Source organism: Salvia splendens, chromosome 14 (genome assembly GCF_004379255.2).
Source record: "Salvia splendens isolate huo1 chromosome 14, SspV2, whole genome shotgun sequence".
Classification (NCBI taxonomy): domain Eukaryota; kingdom Viridiplantae; phylum Streptophyta; class Magnoliopsida; order Lamiales; family Lamiaceae; genus Salvia; species Salvia splendens.
The window spans coordinates 19421553-19445649 of record NC_056045.1 but is presented as its reverse complement, the minus strand read 5'-3'; the positions used below and the strand labels follow the sequence as shown (position 1 = coordinate 19445649).

General features: G+C 38.1%; 1 protein-coding gene across 4 annotated transcripts; it reads right to left on the bottom strand.

Moving 5' to 3' along the window:
- Nucleotides 1-1418: 1418 nt before the first annotated feature.
- Nucleotides 1419-15336, bottom strand: LOC121765246 (WD repeat-containing protein 48-like). 4 transcript variants are annotated; one of them, XM_042161318.1, is made up of 21 exons: nucleotides 15076-15336; nucleotides 14783-14840; nucleotides 11701-11810; nucleotides 10641-10799; nucleotides 10223-10288; nucleotides 10050-10139; nucleotides 9841-9964; nucleotides 9662-9759; nucleotides 9377-9474; nucleotides 8854-8889; nucleotides 8615-8735; nucleotides 8293-8529; nucleotides 7066-7161; nucleotides 6889-6954; nucleotides 6717-6755; nucleotides 6508-6642; nucleotides 5793-6154; nucleotides 5324-5417; nucleotides 4477-4668; nucleotides 3920-4034; nucleotides 1419-2001 (listed from the first exon to the last, which is right to left on the bottom strand). In XM_042161318.1, exons 3-20 carry the CDS (start codon nucleotides 11797-11799, stop codon nucleotides 3936-3938), a joined length of 2211 nt encoding a protein of 736 aa, XP_042017252.1. In that variant the 5' UTR covers nucleotides 11800-11810; nucleotides 14783-14840; nucleotides 15076-15336; the 3' UTR covers nucleotides 1419-2001; nucleotides 3920-3935. The 4 variants fall into 4 exon arrangements, with proteins under 4 accessions (XP_042017252.1, XP_042017251.1, XP_042017249.1 ...); XM_042161317.1 differs by having other exon boundaries at nucleotides 1419-2018; nucleotides 9662-9964; XM_042161315.1 differs by having other exon boundaries at nucleotides 9662-9964.
- Nucleotides 15337-24097: the final 8761 nt, after the last annotated feature.

The window sequence follows — 24097 nt, the reverse complement described above, 5'->3', positions numbered from 1 at the left end:
ATGGGTTGAATGTTGCACAACATTCCTCAAGAGTTCTTTGAACTCCCCTAGAGCTATTTGATTTAGGGGTTGATAGTTTCTTGTCCATGCAATATGCAAAATCATGAGTAAGAGTGATTGGTTAGAAGATTAAAGGTTGAATTCAATTGATGGAATGACATGAATGAATACTAGACTCTCGTCTACAAATATAAGATCAGCTGTAAAAGGTATTCTGTAATTCGTAGGAACATGTCTAGGATCCTTTGATTGGTCTATTGCTTGTCAATTTGCATTCTAATTATAAATTAATTTCGTGGAATTAATTTAAGTTTTTTTTCAAAATATCCATTGACCTTGGGAAAGTGAATCTTCGTATACTCCACAATGCACACACAACACAACCCATCCACACACAATATACACGTTGCATATACATACAACCAACACACACACAATACACATTTACAATATTGTGTGCAATGTGCATATTGTTTGTGTGCGCAATGTGTGTTATGCATGGTGTGTGTAGTGTGTCTATATATGTATGCGTGCAATGAGTGTGTTGTGTGCTCGGAAACAGTGCCCAGATCGTTACGCTTTTCGCACAGGCAAAAATTACCCGGAAAGGAATTTCGCTCTCTTAAGACCGTTATAGTTACGAGCACCGTTCATCTGGGCTTCAGCCGTCGGCTCCCCTGTCATCAGGTCACCGAGATTCTAGCTCATTGCACGTATTTTGGATAAATACACATATCTCTAGATACAGAAAATTTGATGTAGAAGTATATGACTCGAATTTTTTTATTGGTGTCTTGGATCCACAATTAAACCTATGGATCCTTGAATGCGTATAGCATGTATGAGGTGTGTAGTAGATTTCATTCCATTCCTATATCATTTAGTTACCAAATATAGGAATAAAAGCAATTAAAGAATAACAATTTCATTTTTTTTTTATCTTCCTTGTGTCTAACAGACAAATGAATTATCATTCCTTTCCACCGTATTACATTCCATATTCATTTAATATCACCATACTAATTATACTAAGGATAAGAAACCTCTATTTCATCCATCTTTATTCCATTTCACCTTCACTTTATTCCATCATACATCGACCTAATTTGCAAACATAGGAAAGAACCTTTTTACACTCCCATATTTTGGATTTGTTAAAGATGGGCTCAAGTAGCTTGTGGATTTTGATTGTGGACGATATTCTGATGGAAGTAATAATTTTCATATTTTATTTTTGAATTAAATCTTAAATATTAAACTCGATCAAGTGTAATATAATATATAGAATGGAACCCAAACTGATGAGTTAGTATTGATATTCATTGATTATTTTCTAAAATAAAGCAAGAGAACTTCGACAGCATATTAATTTCAAGCTCTGTGAATTTTAAAACAAAAGAGAAATTAGATCCTTCACGTTAGAAGCAAAAAAAAACATCAACAAATTTCATTTTGTAATCGTATAGATCTGCATTTCCAGGCACTAAGTATCAGTGATTAACAATAATAATACATGTGATTCAAAAAATTTCAGCAGCGACACTCAAACCTGAACAGAGACTGCAAGTGAAGTATAATTTATCTTATCAGATTACCAATTAAATAACTAGAATTGGTGAAGGCTTTTATTTTTTGAAAAAAGAAAAATCTATTGACCTTTACTGCTTCACAGCAGTAGTAATAAAAATCCCTCCTGGCTGGGTAGTTACCCCTTGAAAGTACTCGAATATTTCCACATACGCTACGAGCTCCCAGCATTTCTGCAGTTACCTAATAATCAAAGCGCTACACCCATCCATGCCAGAGCCGAAAATGGAAGATAGTCACACATCGCATCACGACACCTTCAGTTCAAACAGCATTCTATACAGTTTCAATGAGATTTTTCTGTCTCCAGCAACTGCTTCGTTTTCCAAGATTCGGTGATATGCTACATTTCCAGCTTCTGAAGTGCAGTATTTACATGCACAAGCAACCTAACTAATCATAGCTACCTGGGTCCTGTGCACAACAAAATACTACAATTATGTTTTACATAGTTTCTCTTGGCTCTCAAAAGTAGTGACAAGTAAGCTAATGACTACGTAGAGAAGAAGATGCCAATAAACAATCTTGCAATGTACAATCTAACGGTCACATAAACCACTGCTAAGATGTTCGCAATACACGCAATCAAGTATTGCCAATTTAGTTCTACTTTCTGGGTTAAACTTATTAACAGCACACACGCATATAAACCACATTTTTGAACATGGTGGATATTCCCTCTTGGAATAACACAATTTTAAAATCTAAGACCATAAAATGGCTTCTACTTCAAGATCAATGTTAAATAAAGTGTATGAAGAGAGAACATGCAAACGTTGAAAATTTCAATAAACACTCTAGAGAAGAAAATTTGTAGAAATAATCTGCTGGGATCCCACTGGCCGTCGTTTAACCAACTGGTCATGTTATAGTGGTGACTTAAGCTTTAACCAAATTCAGTATTAAGAGTCTCATGCTATTTCTAACATACTATAAATTATAGAATTTCAGTAAGCCTAACATAATTCTCTCTCTTATATATATCCACCAATTACTCCTCTCATTGTGTCTTCCTTTGCCGCCAAGTGAGCTCCATTATACCACATCGATGAAGCCCCAACTCAAACCTTACCTTTTCTTTTGAGCTCTATTCATCACTTTGTGCTGTCCCTATACTGCCAACATGCTGTCACTAAAACTCTAAGGGAGCATTTACTTTGAGTTATTGGATGGATTGATAAAAACAATCCAAGCTAATCCACTGTTTACTTTGATCAATTGAGTGATTGTGTTTGACAATCTTATCCTCCTCCCCCCCCCCCCCCCAAAGGGGAAATCCAAAAGTCCAATACCTTAAGGTACAATCCCAAACTTTGGTGAATTTTACCTTTCGTACATTAGCATATCTCATAAATATGGTTGTCAAAGTGGTTTTCTCTATATTCTGAGCATAGTAAGCCTGTAATATTCTCCTCCTAGGGCTTAAAGCTATGACAGTAATGAAGATTCATCACATCAGCCTAAGATGATGTCCTAAAATTTTAGTTACCATCACCCGTTGCATAGAAGCTATTCTTAGCATTCAAACAGCAATATCTCTAATTTTAACTTGATGTACTGCTAAAATTCGACATCTATCTCCTATCTGTACAGTGTTGGAAGAACTAGTCATATTAAAAAAAAATTAAGAATGTGTAGCTTAGTAGTTTCTTTCTTTAAGAGGTCGCCAATTTAGTGGCATATAAAATTGATGAATGAGATGAGCCATATATTTTTGAGTAGCAAATATGTTAATTGATATGGTCTAAATCGGTACGTGTGCGTGCAGACGCACACGCACAAGCATATAGGCCTGACCGAGTGGTGAATCAGGTGATTGTTTAATCACATAACCATTTCAGTCTGATGCATGCCATATATCCCTTTTTCTTATTAAAAAACTACAATTATAAAATCAAAAAAGAAAATATTACAAATGGACGAGAAACATCATCTTCAGTTGAAACATGTTCCAATGCTAGAACAGGTTTAAAAGCATTGTATTATAATGGCCAAATCCCTAAGATTAGCTTAATGGAGGAGCTATCATGAAATCCATGCAATGTTTGGATAGGAATAACTCAATTGGATTATTCCAACAGTTCTTGAATTTTAAATTTATGTTGGAATATCCGTCAAAATTTTTAGATTCCAATAGTTGGTTCTGCTGCACTAATTTCATTACACTCAGATTATTTTCTGATGGAGTATGTTTGTTTTCTTGTGTAGGTATTCAAGAAACAGCAAAATCGTGTCAGTATTGACTGATTCTAAACTATCCTGATATGAATGGAACCCAATTTACATTAAACTCACATATAAGATAGTTAGCATAGGCTAGCAATGTAATCACCTGTGAAATCTATTTATCACCTGCCCTGCACAATTCTGTAGTTAAGGATAAGGTCTTCAGGTTTCTTCCATATGTAAGCCCGAACAGTGGCCAAGCTCATGTCTGGAGGTAAAACCTGGAGCATCAATAGAGAAGTTAACATGGGAGAAATAAAAACCCCATGCTTCATCTAATACAGAATATACACACTCCAACAAAATTCCATATAATAAGAGAGGTCTATCAATAATAAAGGGACCAGAAAAGTAGTATTTGAATGTGAAAACAGCAAACTGCAAGCGGAGGTGCTAATATGAGGATCACAAAGGCAACAACAGAAAAAATAAAAGCTTCCCATGTTTCAGCTTTCAGGCATTTGAAATATAGACAATCATGATATTGCAAGTTCAGGAGCAGTAATGCAAGAACGGCCTTTCAATATAGCCATCCCAAATAGAATGCACCCCAATCTTTATTCCGCGAAAAAATACTAATTACTTTTAGGCATTGAATCAATAAGGTAAAATTTTCAGATGCAAGTCACAGAGTCTCTGTCACAGAAAAAGGAAACAACTTACCTGGTTATTGCAAAGAATCTCAATAGAAGGCCTGAGTTTTTGCCAGGGTTTCAACCCAGATCGCAGAGAACCATCTCCTACAACTGCATGTGGAATCTGAACTCCAGGTGCATTTGGAGCAAAAGTTCCATCAGCATTCAGATTATCCATTGGCTTGTCAAGAAGCATCTTTTCTACCACATAGTTGACAACCTAAAAACAGAAGGCAGGGAAACCAAAATATGAGCCAGTAGAACACATCGTCACATCCTATTTGGGATCCACATAAAGCAGAAGAATAAGCAATGGGCCCCACAACTTATTTCCATTGGGGGCAAATCCAATATTCGGAAGCTTATATCGAGAGTCTTAACAGGTTCATAAACCAAGTAAAAGGTAGAGCGTTCAACACTACAACCTTCGCATAATAAGTGATTTGTTAATCGCCAGAGATCACCAGCATAATATTTATATTATTGGAAGACTTTCTACATAATGTCAATGTCCAAATAATTGTGGATAATAATTTCTAGGTTCATGTAAATCACCAGCTAACATAAAATTTGCATTTTTAATAGCAAGCATACTAAGGCAGTAGACACAGAGATACATCTGCATGGTTGAAAATTAGAAGTCTATTTTCGTTTCATCAATTTATGGACCATAATATTGACATTATTAGAAGACAATAATCGTTAGCTTTGTGGAAATAAACAACCAGCATAAAATTTACATTTTTATTGCAAGCGATAAGGCACCAACCAAGACAAATCTGCACGGTCAAAAACTAGATGTCTATTTTCATTTCATTTAAAAAATCACAAGTACTCAAGTGACTATCCTTGAGGTATCAAGGGGAAATCTTTACCTTGTGTATTCTTAAAATGCGAGGAGCACTCAGTTTCCCTTGTGTGAGGACCTGCACATTAGAACCTTCACACGGATGCAAATAGAAGCTACATCTGCAACACCAAGAAAAACACATGGGATTGACACAACAAGAGAGCTGAGACAAGCCAAGCAGAGAAAAAGCACTAAAACAAGAATTGCTCCAATTTTACTACTTGCCAAACTCCAGTCACATCATATTAAGCGAATATAAGAGTGGGGAAAGATTAACATACAAAACTATAATTGCAAATTACTTAACACAAAATCTTATACAAACAATTCAGATAAGAAGAAAAAAAAGTTCAACATAGCTTTATCCCATTCTTGGGATGAGCAAACCACAACCAAATTCATCAAGCAAATAGAGAAGTTTGGCAAGCATAAGCCACACATGTTTTCTGCCCAAGAAATGCAAGACAACCTATTCAAGCAGTAAAGAGGATTACTTGGTATTTTCCCTTGGAGGAAGGCGGTTATTCAGCACACAATCAAGAACCCACCAAGGGAAGTCTTTCTCATCTTCAATTCCATCTAAGTCAGTAATTTTCTTTCTCCAGGGTCCTCCCTGAGAGCCTTCAGTAACAATGGAAGGAGGGGAAGATGCTAAAAATTCAAAGGGTGGATATACTGCAGAGTCATTCTCTGAATTCCCATCTCCTTCTACTCGGGACAGGGTTAAAGTTCTTGTAGATATTTCCTTTCCTGGTGGGATTTCACCGTTAGCTAAATTTTGAGATCCAAATCTCTGCCTTCTTTTAGTTAACCAATGTGCCAATAGCCCTTTGAGGGTTTCTCTTGCCAAATTGATCTACATATTTACCAAAGGAGAACTTAACTTAGTTTCCAATAATAACAAATGACAAGAATAAGAGATTCAGAAAGGCTGTGCATTTTTATCAATTCATCATTACAATGAAAAGAAAAGTACCACAAGGATCTTATTAGCAAGAGAAGGTGATCCAAGGAAGAAAACAACCCAGGCGAAAAGCTATGGCTCATGGAATGCTATTAAATTAGAGAAGAAGTTTTGTATTTATGAACTGAGTCATAGAATACACTAAAAGTCAAGCATAGAAACCTCAAAACTTGCGGTTCAGAGGGAGTGGGGATCAAGAGATGACATATAGACATAAATATATGTTTGTGTGAGAGAGAAAATACCTTGTCATCCTCAGGTTTCCCAGCAACCCCTAGATCTGCAGAGTACATCTCAGCAGAAAAACATTGCGGCGTGTCTAAGTGCACAGACAGACTCCCAAGCCTTGTATCTACCGAGAACCATGTCGGAACATTCACCTGAATAGGACCAATAAGTCAAAAATGTATACGTAAGAATGGGACATCCTAATGATAAGTCGAAAAGTACACACCATCTCAAACAATTCCTCTTTCTTCTTCTGAAATGGAACCTGAAAAAAGAAAACAAACTCCGATAACATAACATGGAACTGGAAACTAGTGGAAGTACTAACTAACTCTCACCAGACCTCCCACTGAAACAGCTAACGAAGAAAATTTATTAAGTTCACGCACATCACTAACCTCTCCATAATTTTCAGTGACCAAACCTCTTGTGATTTCCCACAACTTTACTGTACCAGCAGTGTCCTTGAAAATGTAATAGCAGAATTTAGATAACTGAATATACAAGATGAACAATAGCTGTAGGGAAACTGAAACGTTGAGTTGAGGGTAAGAAAGGAATCAACATCAAGTTACCTTTGTTAGGATGTGTCTTTTATTATTTAAAATCTCATGTTGCACTATAGCTGAAGTTCCACAAATGGTAAGAGACGGTTCTGTATACGCAGGAACCTATAGAAAAATAAATAGTCAATTGCTGGTACAAGAATCCAAGATATTAATTTCATCAAATCCTCAATAACATACATGTCATGAAAGGTACTGTATTAGGAAATGTTCTTTGGTGAGCTGCTACATATTCAGACGGCATATAAAACTCACTATGATTACCAATTAGTCCTTTATTCCAAATTAGATCACAAACAGTTCATTATAGAGCTACTAATACCACAAATACAACTATGCCTAGGGGAATGACCGAAAAGGCAAATGGATGTTAGGGTAACATTTCAAGGCTTGTTTCTCTTTCTCCAAAAGGAAGTAAAAACATTTAAAACAATTTTCCCTCCAAAATACCTTTTTTTCAATCTCCCATAAGTTATTAGAGTTCTCAAAACATTTGTTATTAGAGTTCTCAAAACAATTTTCCCTCCAAAATACCTTTTTTTCTATCTCCCATAAGTTATTAGAGTTCTCCCATAAGTTATTATTTAAAATCTCATGTTGCACTATAGCTGAAGTTCCACAATTGGTAAGAGACGGTTCTGTATACGCAGGAACCTATAGAAAAATAAATAGTCAATTGCTGGTACAAGAATCCAAAATATTAATTTCATCAAATCCTCAATAACATACATGTCATGAAAGGTACTGTATTAGGAAATGTTCTTTGGTGAGCTGCTACATATTCAGACGGCATATAAAACTCACTATGATTACCAATTAGTCCTTTATTCCAAATTAGATCACAAACAGTTCATTATGGAGCTACTAATACCACAAATACAACTATGCCTAGGGGAATGACCGAAAAGGCAAAGGGATGTTAGGGTAACATTTCAAGCCTTGTTTCTCTTTCTCCAAAAGGAAGTAAAAACATTTAAAACAATTTTCCCTCCAAAATACCTTTTTTTTTCTATCTCCCATAAGTTATTAGAGTTCTCAAAACATTTTGCATAAATAATTCCCAGAATATATTCTCCTCTTAAAACATCCATAAAAAATCCAAAGTATTTTACTTAGCAAGTTCTGAAAGAAAATAGTTGCATTTAAACAGAAAGATGCATCCAACTAAGTCTTATGTTGTTGACGCTGAAGTTGAAAACTGTCAATATGTAAAGATGAACAGAAAAATTGACTCACAGGTGTAGAACCTTCTAGCGAAACCCTTGCTCTTGAAAAGGACAAGTTGCCTGCTAAAAATGAGCCACCTCTTTGGAATACTTTAAGGGGATTATGAGCTTCTGCAGGCCATCTATGTACAGAAGAATCCGTTGTGGAAACCCATATACCATCACCATGCAGTTCTAATTTCAATATAGGGTGTTCTTTTGAACATAGCAATACGCTTTCTCTTGTAGCCAAATCGGTTAAATACAACTACATAAAGAAGTAAAGTTATAAACATAAGCACACAATATGGGGAGGCTCGTATATTCATAATGCTAAAGTTAGCCACACTCACAGAAAGGTCCCTCCCACCACTATAAACATGACTAAATGATGGAGTAGCGGCTAGTGCCCAGACAGAGTCTGTGTGCACTGCATAAGAATGAATGCATCGCTGTTGAGCAAGATCCCACAACCTGTGAAGTTTCCAGCCAAACAATTATAGAAATCAAAGAATGAACAAATAAAGCACACAGTCATACCATGGTTTATGCTTCCTGCAGTAAGAGAGGTATATGCAAAGAAAGCACATACCTGATCATAGAATCAGAGGAGCCAGATAAACAATATCTGCAAATCAAGAGAGGTGATATGAGATATACATATCAACATTTGACATGTATTGTTTCCTATTGCAACAAACAACAAAGAATCTAATGGGAGCAATCTCAATTAAACAAATATTTTGGCTTACTACTAGTATTTGGATTTCATGCAAAACTACTTTCATTAGCATCATACGGGCAAGATTTTATGGTTTCTCACAACACTTGGCAGAATTATCATCCCACTAGAACTGAAATAGAGATTGCAAGAGTAAATATTCACCTGCAAGGCTGCAATACTTATACTAACACAAAACGAGTACAAGCTTTGAACTGAACATGAATTTCAAGGTCAGTCTAATATAACTTAAGCTGAGTACCCGAACCAATCTAAAATTAACTACCAAAGTTGATCTATTTAATTTTTTCAGTGTAAATATTTGTCACAAAAGACTGATACTGCAGGGACCTGAAAGTATGAAGACCCCCCCCTCCCCCATGAAACAACTAACCTGCCTGTAGAATCCAATAACAGCGCCCTGATATTATCTGTGTGTCCTCTTAGCTTCATGGTTTTAGAGCCCGTCCTGGGGTCCCAAACACGCACAACCTATGAAATTCATCACACGACATGATATAAATTTAAAAACTGTTGGTCAATCAATAGATTAAGATGTCATCTTCAATGAACAGCACTGAGAAAGTGAAAAGAAGCATCATTTATTATCGACCTTTCCCATGAGATGAACTAAAAGTAATAATATCGACCAAAATTCCAGACAAACAACCAGACTCACCTTCTCAGTTCCACCAGAAACAAGAAGTGTTCCCCGGTCGTTTGTTGCCAATGCATAAACTGACTCTTTATGGCCTTTTGCAGCAATAGGAACATAGCCTTGGGATTGGGTGGCATGCACAGAAATGTTATTACTTGAGTTGATAGGACGGAGATTAGTACTCGACAAAGATCCCAAACCATTAGTACTAGTTGAACAATCATCTGCATTTGCATCATTTGCTTTGGAAATTGGACTCAGTGAAGCTTCCAGATCCCATATGAAAACCTCCCCACCAAGGCCTCCAGAGGCACAGATGTTGCTCTATACATAATAGAGAAGAATCATAAATTGATGTCTGGCACAATATAAGATTCTTAGAATATTAATGTATTTGTAGAAAGACTACATTTTTCTCTGCCGCAGCCAGGCAAGTGACATAGTCAGAGTGTTGATGAAACGTCCTAGCACATATTCCGTCAGACAAGCGATTCCATACCTATTGTTAGGACAGCAAAAAAAACATAGATTCATCTTTATTAAGAAAAATAGCATCATGAAATATATGTGAACTTCACTCACTTTAACAGTCGTATCAGAGGAGCAAGAGACCAACGTATTACCACCGGTCAGAACTGCATCATTGACCTGCCCCAGCAAAATGTTTGAAAATAAACTTCTAAGGAGGTTATTAATGCATTAAAGAGTTCTAAAGTCATGGATTCAAATTATCGAGCAACTGTAAAATCCTAATCTATAAATTATTAGTTTGCTTCAGGGAACCAATTCAATATGGGCTAATTGCTCAAATGGGTTTCCAAGGCAATGAATCAATTGTACAAACTTAGACCAAGTTTATGGGGGGCAAATATGGAAGTGAGATGTGGAGAAGATATCATATACCTCAGTTCCTATATTAATATTAGCCTCCCTCAGTAACCGTTATAATATAATAAAATGGCAAACAAGTGACTTAACCAAAGATGAAAGAAACTTGTACCCAATCAACATGAGACTCAAATGTAGCCGAGAAAGTAGCAGAATCCTCAGTTAATGTCCACCTCTTCAATGTACCATCACGACTACCAGTGAAGAGATACTCATTTCCTTCTTGTTCTGTAGATTTCGATACGGCCAAGCAGTTTATGCCAGCACAGTGCTGCAAATAAATAAAAATGTGATAGATGTAACTTATATAATCAACACCCCTTATGCAAAACAAATGTAACGTAAAAGAAGTGGTAATTCGTAATTATTAATTTGTTGTGTAATAGTGTTCCATCATAGTATATTCGTTTTGTCAGAAAAAGCAGACTAAGAAATGTTTGATCAATTATATTATCTGCAGACACTTCTTAGCTTTGTAAATTGTAACAAGATGATGCAACAAGGAGTCTACTTTGATAAAGGACCAAAACACTCATGTAGGGGAAACAGAGTCCGACTATGAAATGTCTGACCAATTATATTATCTGCAGACATTTCTTAGCTTTGTAAATTGTAACAAGATGATGAAACAGGAGTCTTCTTTGATGAATGACCAAAACACCCCTATGAAATGTTTGACCAATTATATTATCTGCAGACATTTCTTAGCTTTGTAAATTGTAACAAGATGATGAAACAGGAGTCTTCTTTGAAGAATGACCAAAACACCCATGTAGAGGAAACAGAGTCCGGCCATATATCATCTTCCTAAGCACACATAAGCACTAAAACTTTCCTAATGTATCAAGATCACTTCAAAGTCAAAAGAAAGACAAGTACAAACTGCAGCACTTCAATGCCAGTTATTACTTATTAGATTTTGGTCCTAAAAAGAACCAACAGAAAAGTAATGTAAAATCAAGAAAAGCTGAATCATTCTTCATAACCTCCTGTTGTGGGGGAAACAAGCAACAAAAATTGAAAATGTGTCATGCACTCAGGGTTATGTTTACAGTTTGCAGATAAGGTAAAAAGCCCATAAAACAGAAGTTTGACAGCAGATATTCTTATCTTATCAATGACAATTGAAGGGATAGAATTTTATCTGAACTAATTAACTAAAGTGAGTTTACCTTTGTATCATCTGCATCATTCAATACATATGTCAACCTCTTTTCCTTGCGAGTACGAACTGAATTAGATGTGTTTCCTGAACTGCCAACGCGATGCATTGCTGAAATGGCTGAAGATATCAGAAACAGTGATGCCTCTTTCTCTTGATAATATGTTAGGCAATCAAAATTATACTACCATATAGGAATCACGGGAAATAGAGACTAACAAGGAATTAATTTCTTGTTATAGCTAATTAAAATTTGAAATGATCAATCAATAATATATTAATTAAAAAAGTACCAAAAAAATGGAAAGTACAAGTTTTCCCCCTTAAACCCACTTGCAGATATTGACTAACTATTAATATATCCATTGCCAATATGCCTAAAATATTATATTATAAACTCCACAATATTTTATAAATTAACAACGAATAAGTCTCCATTTAATAATATAGTATTAAAATATCATATAATGCATGCTATTATATTTAACAAATAGAATATTATTCAATATTGACAAATGACATATGTAATCAACTATTGATACACATAGTGCAGACCAACCCATTCTAATACAGGAACTATTGAAAATTTGCTTATTAACATGTGTTGAACATTTAACAATCTTATTTTGGAAAATGAATGGTTGTAAGTTTGATTATCGAATAGCACTTTACTTAACCACTAAAAAATAATACCATATCAATTTTAACAACTATGATTAACATTATGTTGCGCTAGGAAAATAAAACTAAATTTAATTACCTTAAGAAATATTGTGAATGTTCATATGGTATATAATTTGAGCATATAACGACAAATCTTATTTTCTTAATGAATTAGTACCGAATGTTGGGTATTTAGAATAGTTTTAATATAATTATCAATTCTAGATCACAATGATAGCATTTTTCTACAATGGGCAGACCTAGTCGCGTCACTTGACCACAATAATTTGCGGTGAAACAACCCACTAAGTGGACCGCATTATCATTTTTACTTGTCCATCGCTCTAGTGCTAGGTGACTTACCTATAACTAGGGGAATGTCTTAACGCTAATGATAAGTACTTTATCAAATGATAGTCTTTACCACCTAACCTATTTATAGCAATAAATGCTTTACAGGAGTCATCTGTGGAAGCAACCTGGTCAACTCCCTAAACATCTTAATCCTCTTGCTTAACTATTGTCATTATCACTTTTTCACAGTAAAGAAAAAAAGAACATATGTTACAATGTACTGAATCTAGCCAACTTTATTGCAGTTAGTTTCATAAAAGAAAAGAGATGTTGAGCAACCACCAGTCCATGCTGGTCTACGTAAGCATTAAAAGTATTATCTTTCTTGTTGTGGTTTATTTAATTTTTCAACTTCCACTTTCATCTTTTATATTTTTTTTCACTAGAGATTGATGGCATACAGATACTGAAAGTCTGAAAATGATGAATAACCAGGAACAGGGGAAAATCAAGAAGATGCTAACTTTATATAGCCAGTCTATGTGATAACATATGGTCAGAACTAAGTGCCAGGAAAGGGGTGGTTTCTCAACATTAATGATAAGGAATTAATCAAATTATTATTGTAATACCATCTTAAAATTTTAAAGCATATGACCCTTTAAGAACATCTATATCCAAAAATAAAGCCTGCAGAACCCTTTACAGTTTAATTGTTTAATGCCATTACTCTTTTTGTATCATTCATTAATCATCTAACATTTTAACCACAAAAAAGGTCAAATGAATCTAATTGATGTGAGTCATGTGACTAGATTAATTATTAATCAGCTTTATCCATATGACTAATGGTATGGAGCAACCACCAGTCTCTGCTGCTCGATTTCAGCACTTCAAAAATCTATTACCATTCTTCCTTTTTTTTGCTTTGTTAGACATGTGGATCATAGAGTCTGGTAGTTAAGAGTTACAACTTATCAAACATCTGCTGCTAACTGTTAAATGTATATTCGCTTATTCAGTAATCTAAAATTGGTTGACAACCATTTTTTCCTTGCGAGTTGTGATTTCATTTTTTTCATACATCCTAAATTAGTTGTATATATTATTAAGCTAAAATAATAGCATGCTCCAACTGAGAGGGGAATGATAGAGTACATGGATACTTGTGTGCAGTCAAGGTACTACCTTAATAATCGGTGCAGTCATCCTTCAGAATAGTTGAATGAAAAAAGTCGGTACAATGTAAACTTTTGTAGACCAAGTACTTAAACTGACACAAGAAAGTCTGTAAGGGATTCTTTTCTAAAATTAAATACTCAAACCATCTCTGCATTGTATTTAATTTCAAGGAAATAACATCAAATATATTTATCTCCAGCTACACTCAATCCTTTGCCTTGACAGGCTATTTTGAAGTCCAATTGATCCAGCTCAGTTTTGCGCTATATATTTAAGAACCCTCTAAATACCATGGTCACTCCGTTCACTAATTCCTTTTGATTTTTGATTGAGAATGAGAACAAAACAAACCTTTAAGTTTACACTGAAAAGGAACTCTGTCTAAAGTAGGTGATGTATCCTGCATGGATTATTACTGACTATTACATTTGGCATTTTATAGCAAGAAATAATTTAGCACCTTTACCCAATATATCGTCATAGCCATCTAGAGATAAAGACCCTATATAGTAGTTCTTACTCTTACATAGTAGCACTTGTCATCTACTTGCAACATAGGCATCTAAAGATAAGGACCCTATAGTTTTTACATAGTTGCTATTGTCATCTACTTGCTACAGTTCGAAAATTAATAATAAGAAGAACAATAGTAGTAAAAATAATAACAATACTGATATAAATAGTAAACTAAAGGATTGCCATTCACATTTATATAGGTTAAATATTTAAATTTCAAAGTTTCTATAAAAAACTAAACTGCTTCAGTTTCCTTTGGTATGGTTACAAAGTTCGCTACAATCAGGCACCCAGAAAATGCTTAAGTTCCAACTAATTAGACTAGCAATGGAAAGTTCACATAACACAATTGTGTAATGGTCCCTAGACATTGAGGAACTGTAACTTCCGGGATTCAAAATGAGATTCTATATAGATGAAATCGTAAATAAAATTACCTGTTAATGATGGCTGAATGAGCGGAGTGAACGAGAGCCAGAGTGCTGAACTTTAAATCTAGAAGCCAATTTGCATCAATTTAAAGTCAACACGGATCATTACAGAGAAGCACATAAAAACAAGTGACAGTCGCAGACACTGAACAACAGGCAGGCAACCCAAACAAGAAAAAAAAAAGACCTAACGAAAAAGTGTAAGACAAAACGATCTCAATTGAAGAGAGTGAGAGGGAAAAACGAGGAAAAAGTCCAAATAATAGAGAAATCGAACTGATAAAAGAAGAATTGCATACTCTGTTGGCTTAGGCGGCGGAATTCTAGCTAGATAACGAGTCAGCGCAGGCAGATTCGTCGGCCGCGAGGTCTAAGACGGCAGAGCAACAGGTGAAATAAAAAAGAAGCAGAGAATCCAGAGATACTTCAAAGGAGCGTGGTTCGGTGGGAAGGGCGGCGGAGGACAGCGACGGTGAAAGGGGAGGAGAGTGGAGATGGTTGTTTGTTTCCTGTCCCGAATTGGGGACGAAATGCTGAACAGAAGAACCCAAAATCCCCAATTTCGTTACGTCCAACAATTTTAATAAATTCTTCCAATTATAATAAATTAATACGTAATTTAATTATTTCAATCTACGGAAATATTATCTCGATTGTCATCAATTTGTTTGCTGTAGAAATATTTTTCGATATAGGTAATACTGCGTTCTAAATTTTCAATTTAGAATTCTGAGACTCTAATTTTCTTATGTTTAATTGTTACTCCTATAATAGGAGCTTTTACACTACAAATCAAACAAATACAAAAAATTTGACGATATTACATATATTAATACTACTCCTAATATTTTGTACAATTTGGCATAATAAGATGGAGCATTCCTTATTTGTATAATTTGTTATTTTTGTTATACTACTATTATTATTCAATTATTTGTGGATTCCACGTCTAGTTTTACTTTTAAGGCCTCACTTGCATTGTTTACCAAAATATATATATTTTTTCATTTTGGGTGTGTTTTCTTTCGTTGGTAAGTTTTTCGAAAATGTGATAATGTTTAATCACTTGGACACTGTTGTTTTGTTTTATTGATGTGATAATGTGAAAATGTGATAATGTGAAAATGTGATAATGTTTCGAAAATATATATAGTTTTATTGATGTAGTGTTTTGGGGCTTTGGGCTGTGGATTTGTATTTATTCAATTCGATTGGGCCCTTGTATGTTTGGTTTGCAATCTTTGAAACAAAAAACTACCCACAAAAGTCGGGATATACCATTTTAATGACATATTTATTTATTCTCAACACTTACATTATTCATAAAAGGCGCGAACTGCATGAAACAAATCCTAGAATGATTAGCATTTTCATTCTGCAATGTGCCAATGTTTTTAAGGTCTAAAATTGACCAATTTAAAGTATCTTTCATGTAAAATATATTCTTTATTGTATATATTTCTATATTTTGATATTTTAACGTATTTTGTGAAAAATGTGCAAAATAGACTTTGAAAATGGCAGAAAAAAGTCAGAAACGAAAACTGAAGAAAATAGATCATGTTAGTAGTCCGCTGAGTCATAGTCAGTAGTTGCCAAGCAGACTAGCAGTCGATGAAAAGACAGCGGTCTGTTACGGAATTCGAGCCTACACGGATGTTACGATCGGCGACCCCCCGAGATGGAGTCAGCGGTCCGTCGAGAAGAGTGACGAGAGTCCAAAAGCATCTCAATGACCAGCATGAGTTTGAGCGACGCATGCAGTTTGCCCTATTCCCCTCTAAGACTTACCCTTCTAGGTCAAAATTGTTACCTTATGGAGAAAAACGCTCACAAGTTTATAAATACTCTTCATCCTTCATCATTCAACATAGATTTATTCACATGACAATTCACTCTCCATGTGATAATGCTATGAATATTCCTATAGGTACTAGAGTAGATGTTGCTAAAGATTTGTATGAAGGTCTGTCTGCAGAAAAAAGTGACCAAGTGGGATAATATAGTTGGGCTCTTTTTAGATAAATACTACCCGTTTGGCATTATTCTGAAGTTGAAGGGCGAGATCTCCCGATTCCTCCAACGAGATGAAGAGCCCATGTAACTCGAGGAGGAACAGTTGTCATGTAAGTGATAGAAGAATTAGCATAAAACAATCAAAGTTGGTAAAAGGAACAATATAACTTGAGGAGGATAGTTTCAATGGACGACACAAGAATGAAGAACTTTGCACAAGAGTTGGCAATCATGTGCAGCAGGATGGACAAGATCGAGTCACTAAAGATCCAATCGTCCATACAATAACATTTATTGTCCTAACCAGGTAGCAATAATTATAATAACTATTCTGAAAATCACCCTCAAACAAATTTATCATATGCTAACAATAATTATCTTTAACCTTCGGTAGGATTTCCAGTGACTAATGGAGCAATCAACAAGGATGATGTTAAGGACCTAAATCCCTAACGATTCGATAAAACGGACAATAACGAGATAAAGATAATCCGGCGCCCGTGAGGGTCGGCGGAGATAAAGATCTGGGCGGCTGTGCGCGGGTTCCAACCCGTCGGGCAACGGCTACAGATCAGATATACGTTCCGGCTGTGCGCGGAGACCTTCCGTCGGGCAGCAGGTAGCGTAAGGAATTAGGGATTCAAAGAATCACACGTGGACTTGGCCAAAATAATATTGTATTTCATTGAATGAATATTATGGAAGACTCCACACATATTTATAATATGTGTGGATACAAAAAAGATATGCTAAATCCCTATAATATCTAAACAAAATAATAAAAGAAGATATGCTAAATCCCTATGATATCTAAACAAAATAATTATAATAGAAGAGAGTTAGGATCGTATCAACTCCCCCACGGTTGAAATCCACATTGTCCTCAAGGTAGGAACCATAAAACCACGAAGAGAGTTGAAAGTAGAAGCTCTGGCGAGGTATCTCCTCCTGGATCAAACGCCCACCGAATAGTTGTGCGTCTCCCTTCATCATTTCCACCCAAAATCACCAATAGAGAACCGTGTTGGGTATAAGATATGGTGGACACCCCCGCCATATTGTTGTCGTGACAATTCAACGCAAAAATGAAAAGTTTTGCCACACCTCCATGAATGCTCAAACACGGCGTGTCATTTCCCGGAGGAATCAACCTTGCATCGGCGGCGAGCGACGGTAATCGAGGATTCATACTTGTAACATTACTGACATTCAAATCCACATAGACACAAACAAGTGCTTGCGAACCGGAGTGAGCATCACCTGTCTTACCCAATTCTTCTGCTTTTAATTTAAGCTCATCCTCAAACAACCTTCACTTCTCTTCCATTTCCTCTTGACTGTCCTGTTTTTTCATATCCAATCCAGCCTCGATGCCATCAACAAGGCTCTGATTCTCCATGCTCTCTCTCTTGTTCGGCTTCTCACTCAACACACTGAAATCTTTTTCTTTCTGCTCTAAACTAGATCGAAGGGCTTCGGTTTTATTTCCTTTCTCCAGCAAAGTCGCTACATCATCTTTCATCTCCAATTCCTTATGTGTTGGAACACTAATATCATCAATCTTCTCGTCATATGCCCCGACAAGCACTTGCAGCGGCGTATTGTTGGTCTTGATGATCTCTTCCAGGGACTTGTCATTTGGTACAACAAGATTAGCACTCCCATTGTGAGCAACGTTGTCGGGAACATCCTCAGCTAGATTATCGTCATCAATATTCTCCTCAAACAATGCATTCACGCAGGCGAGAAGGGCGGCTTGCTCCAATCTACAACTACGTAACTTCTCGTTGAAATCACTTACGGCAGCTAGTTGGGCCGGGCAAGGCGAACGAACCTTGAGACTGGGGGCAACAACAGGCAACGTCGTTGTGCGGTGACCCAACGATCGGTCGCGCAGTGGTGGCTGGTACATAGGCTGTGTGTGCAACTCTTCCGGTGAATCCCAACAGGTAGGCGAGTGCGTAGGTTGGTCAGAAGTTTGACTGGTCACCAGCGTGGGCTGACTGTATAGGTCCCGCGGTGGCTGTTCGGTGGAGTAGCGGGGCCGGTGGGAGGGGGGCTGGACTCACAGCGCTCTCACCTCCTCCTGAGGGTGAGGTCGATCCCTGCACGTCTCCGAGCGTCGGGGCCGGTCAAAAGGCAGGTAGCCGCGGTCCTGCTGTTGCGCCGGTGGACAGCGGCGATTGGTTCGATGTCTGGGCGGATTCCAGCAACTCGGTGGACGCGGCGGTGGCTGATCATAATCCGAGTATCCCTGCGATGCCCGGTGAGGCGGTGGTTCCCAACAAGAGGGCTGCCGCGTCGGTGGAGGGTCATAGGGATCGAAATCCTGGAGTTGGTACCTCGGTCGTGGGCGACGATCAGGTGGATCCAAGTGGTGTGAGACGTAGGGTGATTCTGGATCAGGCCACGACGGTGAATAGAGTACTTCCACCTTGCTGCTCGGAGGGTCCCAACAGGTTACACTGCGAGGTTGGGCCAGCTGGTAGGGACGGAATGGCTGTGTGGCCTGAGAGACGTCGTATTGACGACGGCGATAGCCGACGTAGTCGTATGACATGTCGACGGACTGAAGCGTGGCTGTGGTGGATGATGAGCGTCTGACTTTGACGCGGCACGCGGGAATCTTTCCCGTCGGGCGTTGCAGAAGTAGAGTTGTCCGGCGGCTAGAGCTCGGCGGACAGGCGGGACTCGGTAACCAAAGCAGTTGCTGTGCGCGGAATGTTTTCCGTCGGGCAGCGGTGTAGTTTCGGTTCGAGATGGTGGGAGGGTGAGATCACGATGAAAGCACCAGTTGTTAAGGACCTAAATCCCTAACGATTCGATAAAACGGACAATAACGAGATAAAGATAATCCGGCGCCCGTGAAGGTCGGCGGAGATAAAGATCTGGGCGGCTGTGCGCGGGTTTTAACCCGTCGGGCAACAGCTACAGATCAGATATACGTTCCGGCTGTGCGCGGAGACCTTCCGTCGGGCAGCAGGTAGCGTAAGGAATTAGGGATTCAAAGAATCACACGTGGACTTGGCCAAAATAATATTGTATTTCATTGAATGAATATTATGGAAGACTCCACACATATTTATAATATGTGTGGATACAAAAAAGATATGCTAAATCCCTATAATATCTAAACAAAATAATAAAAGAAGATATGTTAAATCCCTATGATATCTAAACAAAATAATTATAATAGAAGAGAGTTAGGATCGTATCAGATGATGTGCTCCAAAACCTCTTGACAAGGATCGGCAAGGATAAGAAGGTTGCGAACACAAGAGTGGATGGGATAGAAGGAAATATAGCCAAACTATTCGAAACCATGTCCTCACTTACCCCTCATATAGCCATGATACAAATTCAAATGAATAAATAAACAAGCTTTTACAAGAGGCAAGTAAAAAAATAAAGAGAAAGAGGCAAAAGCAACAGCAAGCAGCAAGTGTTGCAACAATCAACATACAGTGGGTGAGAAAAAGTCAGTGTCCGCTGAGACCAAACTCAGCGGACGACTGATACCATCTCAGCGGAGCGCCGGGACTGATATTATAACGGCACACGTCTAGTAATATCAAACAAATTGACTTGATTGGACAAAAGAAATCCCATTAGCTAAATCCCCTTAATTAGGGACTAATTAGACTTTTATAAATTTAATTCAAGTTTATTAAATACAATTGAATTTTGCTGATTGTAACCAAGATTGATTAATTACTTTTAGAACTTATTCTGAATAAAAGTTATTAAATTCTCAGTTAATTAATCTCCAATTAGATTTTGTTAATTTTTGTAACTAGAATATATCATCGTCAATCAAAATTTAACAATTCATTAATTTATAACTTATAAAAATAATGGAAACTTACTGCAAAATGCATCCATATACACACCACCTCCGCTATTGATTGGTTTACTTTCCAATAAAAGTAGGACAAATCCATAAATATATTTTTCTATAATATTTCACATGTAATTTTCCTTCTCCTTTTTAAGAGATATTTTTTTTTTCTTTCTAGTCCAAGCATAAAGCATAAAATATCGGATTCTGATTGTTTTGATTTCAGGAAAAAGAAAAAGTAGAGTGCCATATCTATGAGGAAACTTTTTCAAGAATTGATTGTAAGTGTGCCCAAGATATGTTTCTTTTCAATATTCTTAATAAAATTACCCCACTTTTAAATATATAAGCGCGCAAGCACACAACCATTTTAGGAAGCATTTACTATCATAAAATAGTTTCATTTTTTTTTCAGAATCGGGTCTTAGGCTCCGTTTCAAATAATTGCAAAAAATTATACTCCATCCGTCCCATAATAGGGGTCATGACATTATATGTGACCATGAATGTTAAGAAATGTAAAGAATAGTAGGTTGAAAAAATTAGTGGAATATGGGGCCCATTTTTTTATATTGATTTTATAATAAAATGTGAGTACTGAAGTGAGTTAGTGGAATGAGAGACCTACATACCACTAATAGTAAAAGTGAATGTAACTCTTATTGTGGGACGAATCGAAATAACAAAATATGACTCTTATTGTGAAGCAGAGTGAGTTCGTTTTTGAAGCATATATTTCACACACCACATACAATACATACATTACACATACAGGCACAACACAGCATACATAATACACACTGCACACTCATGCATTAAAAGGATTAAAAGACCATGGAAACGAATGTGTGCGGGTGTGGGGTGGACAATGAAATTTAAAAGTTAATTCATGGTTGGTCCAACACATCAAAAAGGATTAAAAGAACATCTTTTGCTATCATCTCAAAGTCGTCCAAAAATTCGAGATGAGTGATTGAGAATTGATGATCAGGAAAAAGAGATGCTAAAATAAAGCTCTAATAAAGGGAAGGAATCTAACCATTGAAAATACTCAGAATAGTATAATGAAAGGCTTCACTGAGAGCATGAATTTCATTTCCATGTAGGCGACATGTTTTCCATTTCCACTCCACTCATTATTTCAACCATTTTCATTTTATTTCCACAATTCTAATATGTAATCTTTTTTCAGCTCTCCTATATACCAAACTCACAGTATCATAATTCAAATACTCCATAAAATAGGATTAAAAAAAATACAAAATCTTAAGCGGATTGAAGTGTGCTTATTTTAAAGTACCTAAAGTTAAAGCTTGGGTTTAGGGTTCATGGTTCCGGGTTCACACTAGTGTCGCAGTGTACCTCTAACTTTTTATATTAAAGCAGTAAGTATAATTTACCAAATAAATGTGGAACGAGGCATAGTAGGTTTTAACACACCATGCATGCATAAGAGCACCCGCAACGCGGGCAGCCGGCGTTCCGCGTTTCGTGCCGGCGGAACGAAACCGGCGCGCGACGCGTTGCGGGGGTGCGTTCCGTCGCCGTGTCGTGCCCATGCCGTCGCGGGTGTCGTCGTCGCGAGACGCGGACGGCCTGTGCCGCCACGAGCTTCGGCGACGTGGCTCGCCCCGGCGTCGTGCGTGACGCCCACTCGCCGGCCCGCGAGTGGGTGTCGTCACGTGCTGACGCAATAAATCTTTTTTTTTAAAAATCGATTTTATAAATAAAAAAAATTAAACGGTAATATGACCGTTTAATTTTTACCGTTTTTTCTGTTTTTTTTAATATTTTTTTACTCTATAAATACTCCTAATTCATCCTCATTTCACACACAGCTACACATCTATTTTTCCTAAATCACCTTCATTTCCTCTCCAATTTTCATCTAACATCTCATCAAAAAATATCCGGCGACGGCAACTCCGGCGGGTGGGATCTCAACACGTTTACCGATTGGGGGACCATGTACAACACACTTGGTGGTTCCAGTACGTCGACGCCGGACACGGCGGGTTCGGCGACGCCAGGTGGGTACCAACCACCCACTTTCGACGTGGATGCATACGCTCGACCCTCCGCCCCGCGGTATTCGCAGGGATTATCCCAGATTCGGGAGGATTTCCCCGTTGAACCCAGTCTGGGAGGAGGCCGAGGCGGGCGAGGAGGAGGAGGGGGAGGAGGCCGAGGCGGTGGAAGCTCCAGGGCGGAGTCGGAGGCGGGCGAGGAGGAGGAGGAGGAAGAAGAGGAGGATCTAGTCCGGCATCCGTACAACAACAACGAGACGATGGCGGTGTGCAACGCGTGGATCACCGTCTCGTATGATCCCATTGTCGGGAATCAACAAGCCCACAAGTGCTTCTGGGAAAAGGTCACCGAGGTCTACCACCAGATTAAGCCGAAAGGCTCCCGGAAGCGCACATATACAATGCTCCGCTCTCACTTTGGCCGAGTCGACAAACAGGTCAAAAAATTATGCGGCATCTACTCGACCGAAGCGGCGCACTACCAAAGCGGAGCTTCGGGAACCGACATTCTGAGGGCGGCTTTGTGCGTCTACAACCAGGACACCGACAAACAATTCAAATTTGTTGATGTTTGGCAGGCTGTCAAGGACGAAGAACGGTGGGTTGGCGGTGTCCGCTCCAGCTCGGGCTCAACCTCGAAGCGCACGAAGCACACGGCGAGTGGCCAATACTTGTCTGGTGACACCGGTGAGGGCAGCGGCGGACAAGAGGATGCACCTTCGAAGTTTGCGGGTACGGCCTGCGATGACGGGGGATCCAGCAGTGGGCGCCGTCGGCCGCAAGGGACGAAGGCTACGAAGGCGGCTAGAGCGAGGAAGAGCCGAGGTGAATCAAGCCAGGCGGGCTCAGGGGGAGGCTCGAACACCCTTATGGCGGTGTACATGACCGCCACAACGGCGGACACTTCCCGCTTCTCGCCCTCCCAATACGCGGCCTGGTGGAACGGAATTGTGTTGGCAATTGAAACTAAAAATATACTCCCTCCGTCCCGCACTACTCGCACGTTTCCTTTTCGGCACGGAGATTAAGGAATGAGTGTATAGGAAAGTCAAAAATGACGGCTGTAGGTGAAAATTTTTACTAAAAATGAAAAGAGTGCAAGTAACTTGGGACGCCCAAAAAGGAAATAAGTGCGAGTAGTGCGGGACGGAGGGAGTAACATATAACTGTCCCACATCGGTGTCAAGATAAAACTGAAACTAGTATATAAGTCTCATGGGCCCCTCCTCCTATCACCAATTGGTTTTAGGATGGAACCCATGGATTTCTACCATGGTATCAGAGCGGGTCGCCGGCTGTGGGTCATATTTAACTGACCCAGCAGTATATCTGGGCTGAAACCGAAAAAAATGACTGACCCAGCAGTATAACTGGGCTGAAAATTTGGGCCAAGTGGTCCCAACCGATCGAAAAAAATTGGACCGATTGTCCAATCGATTA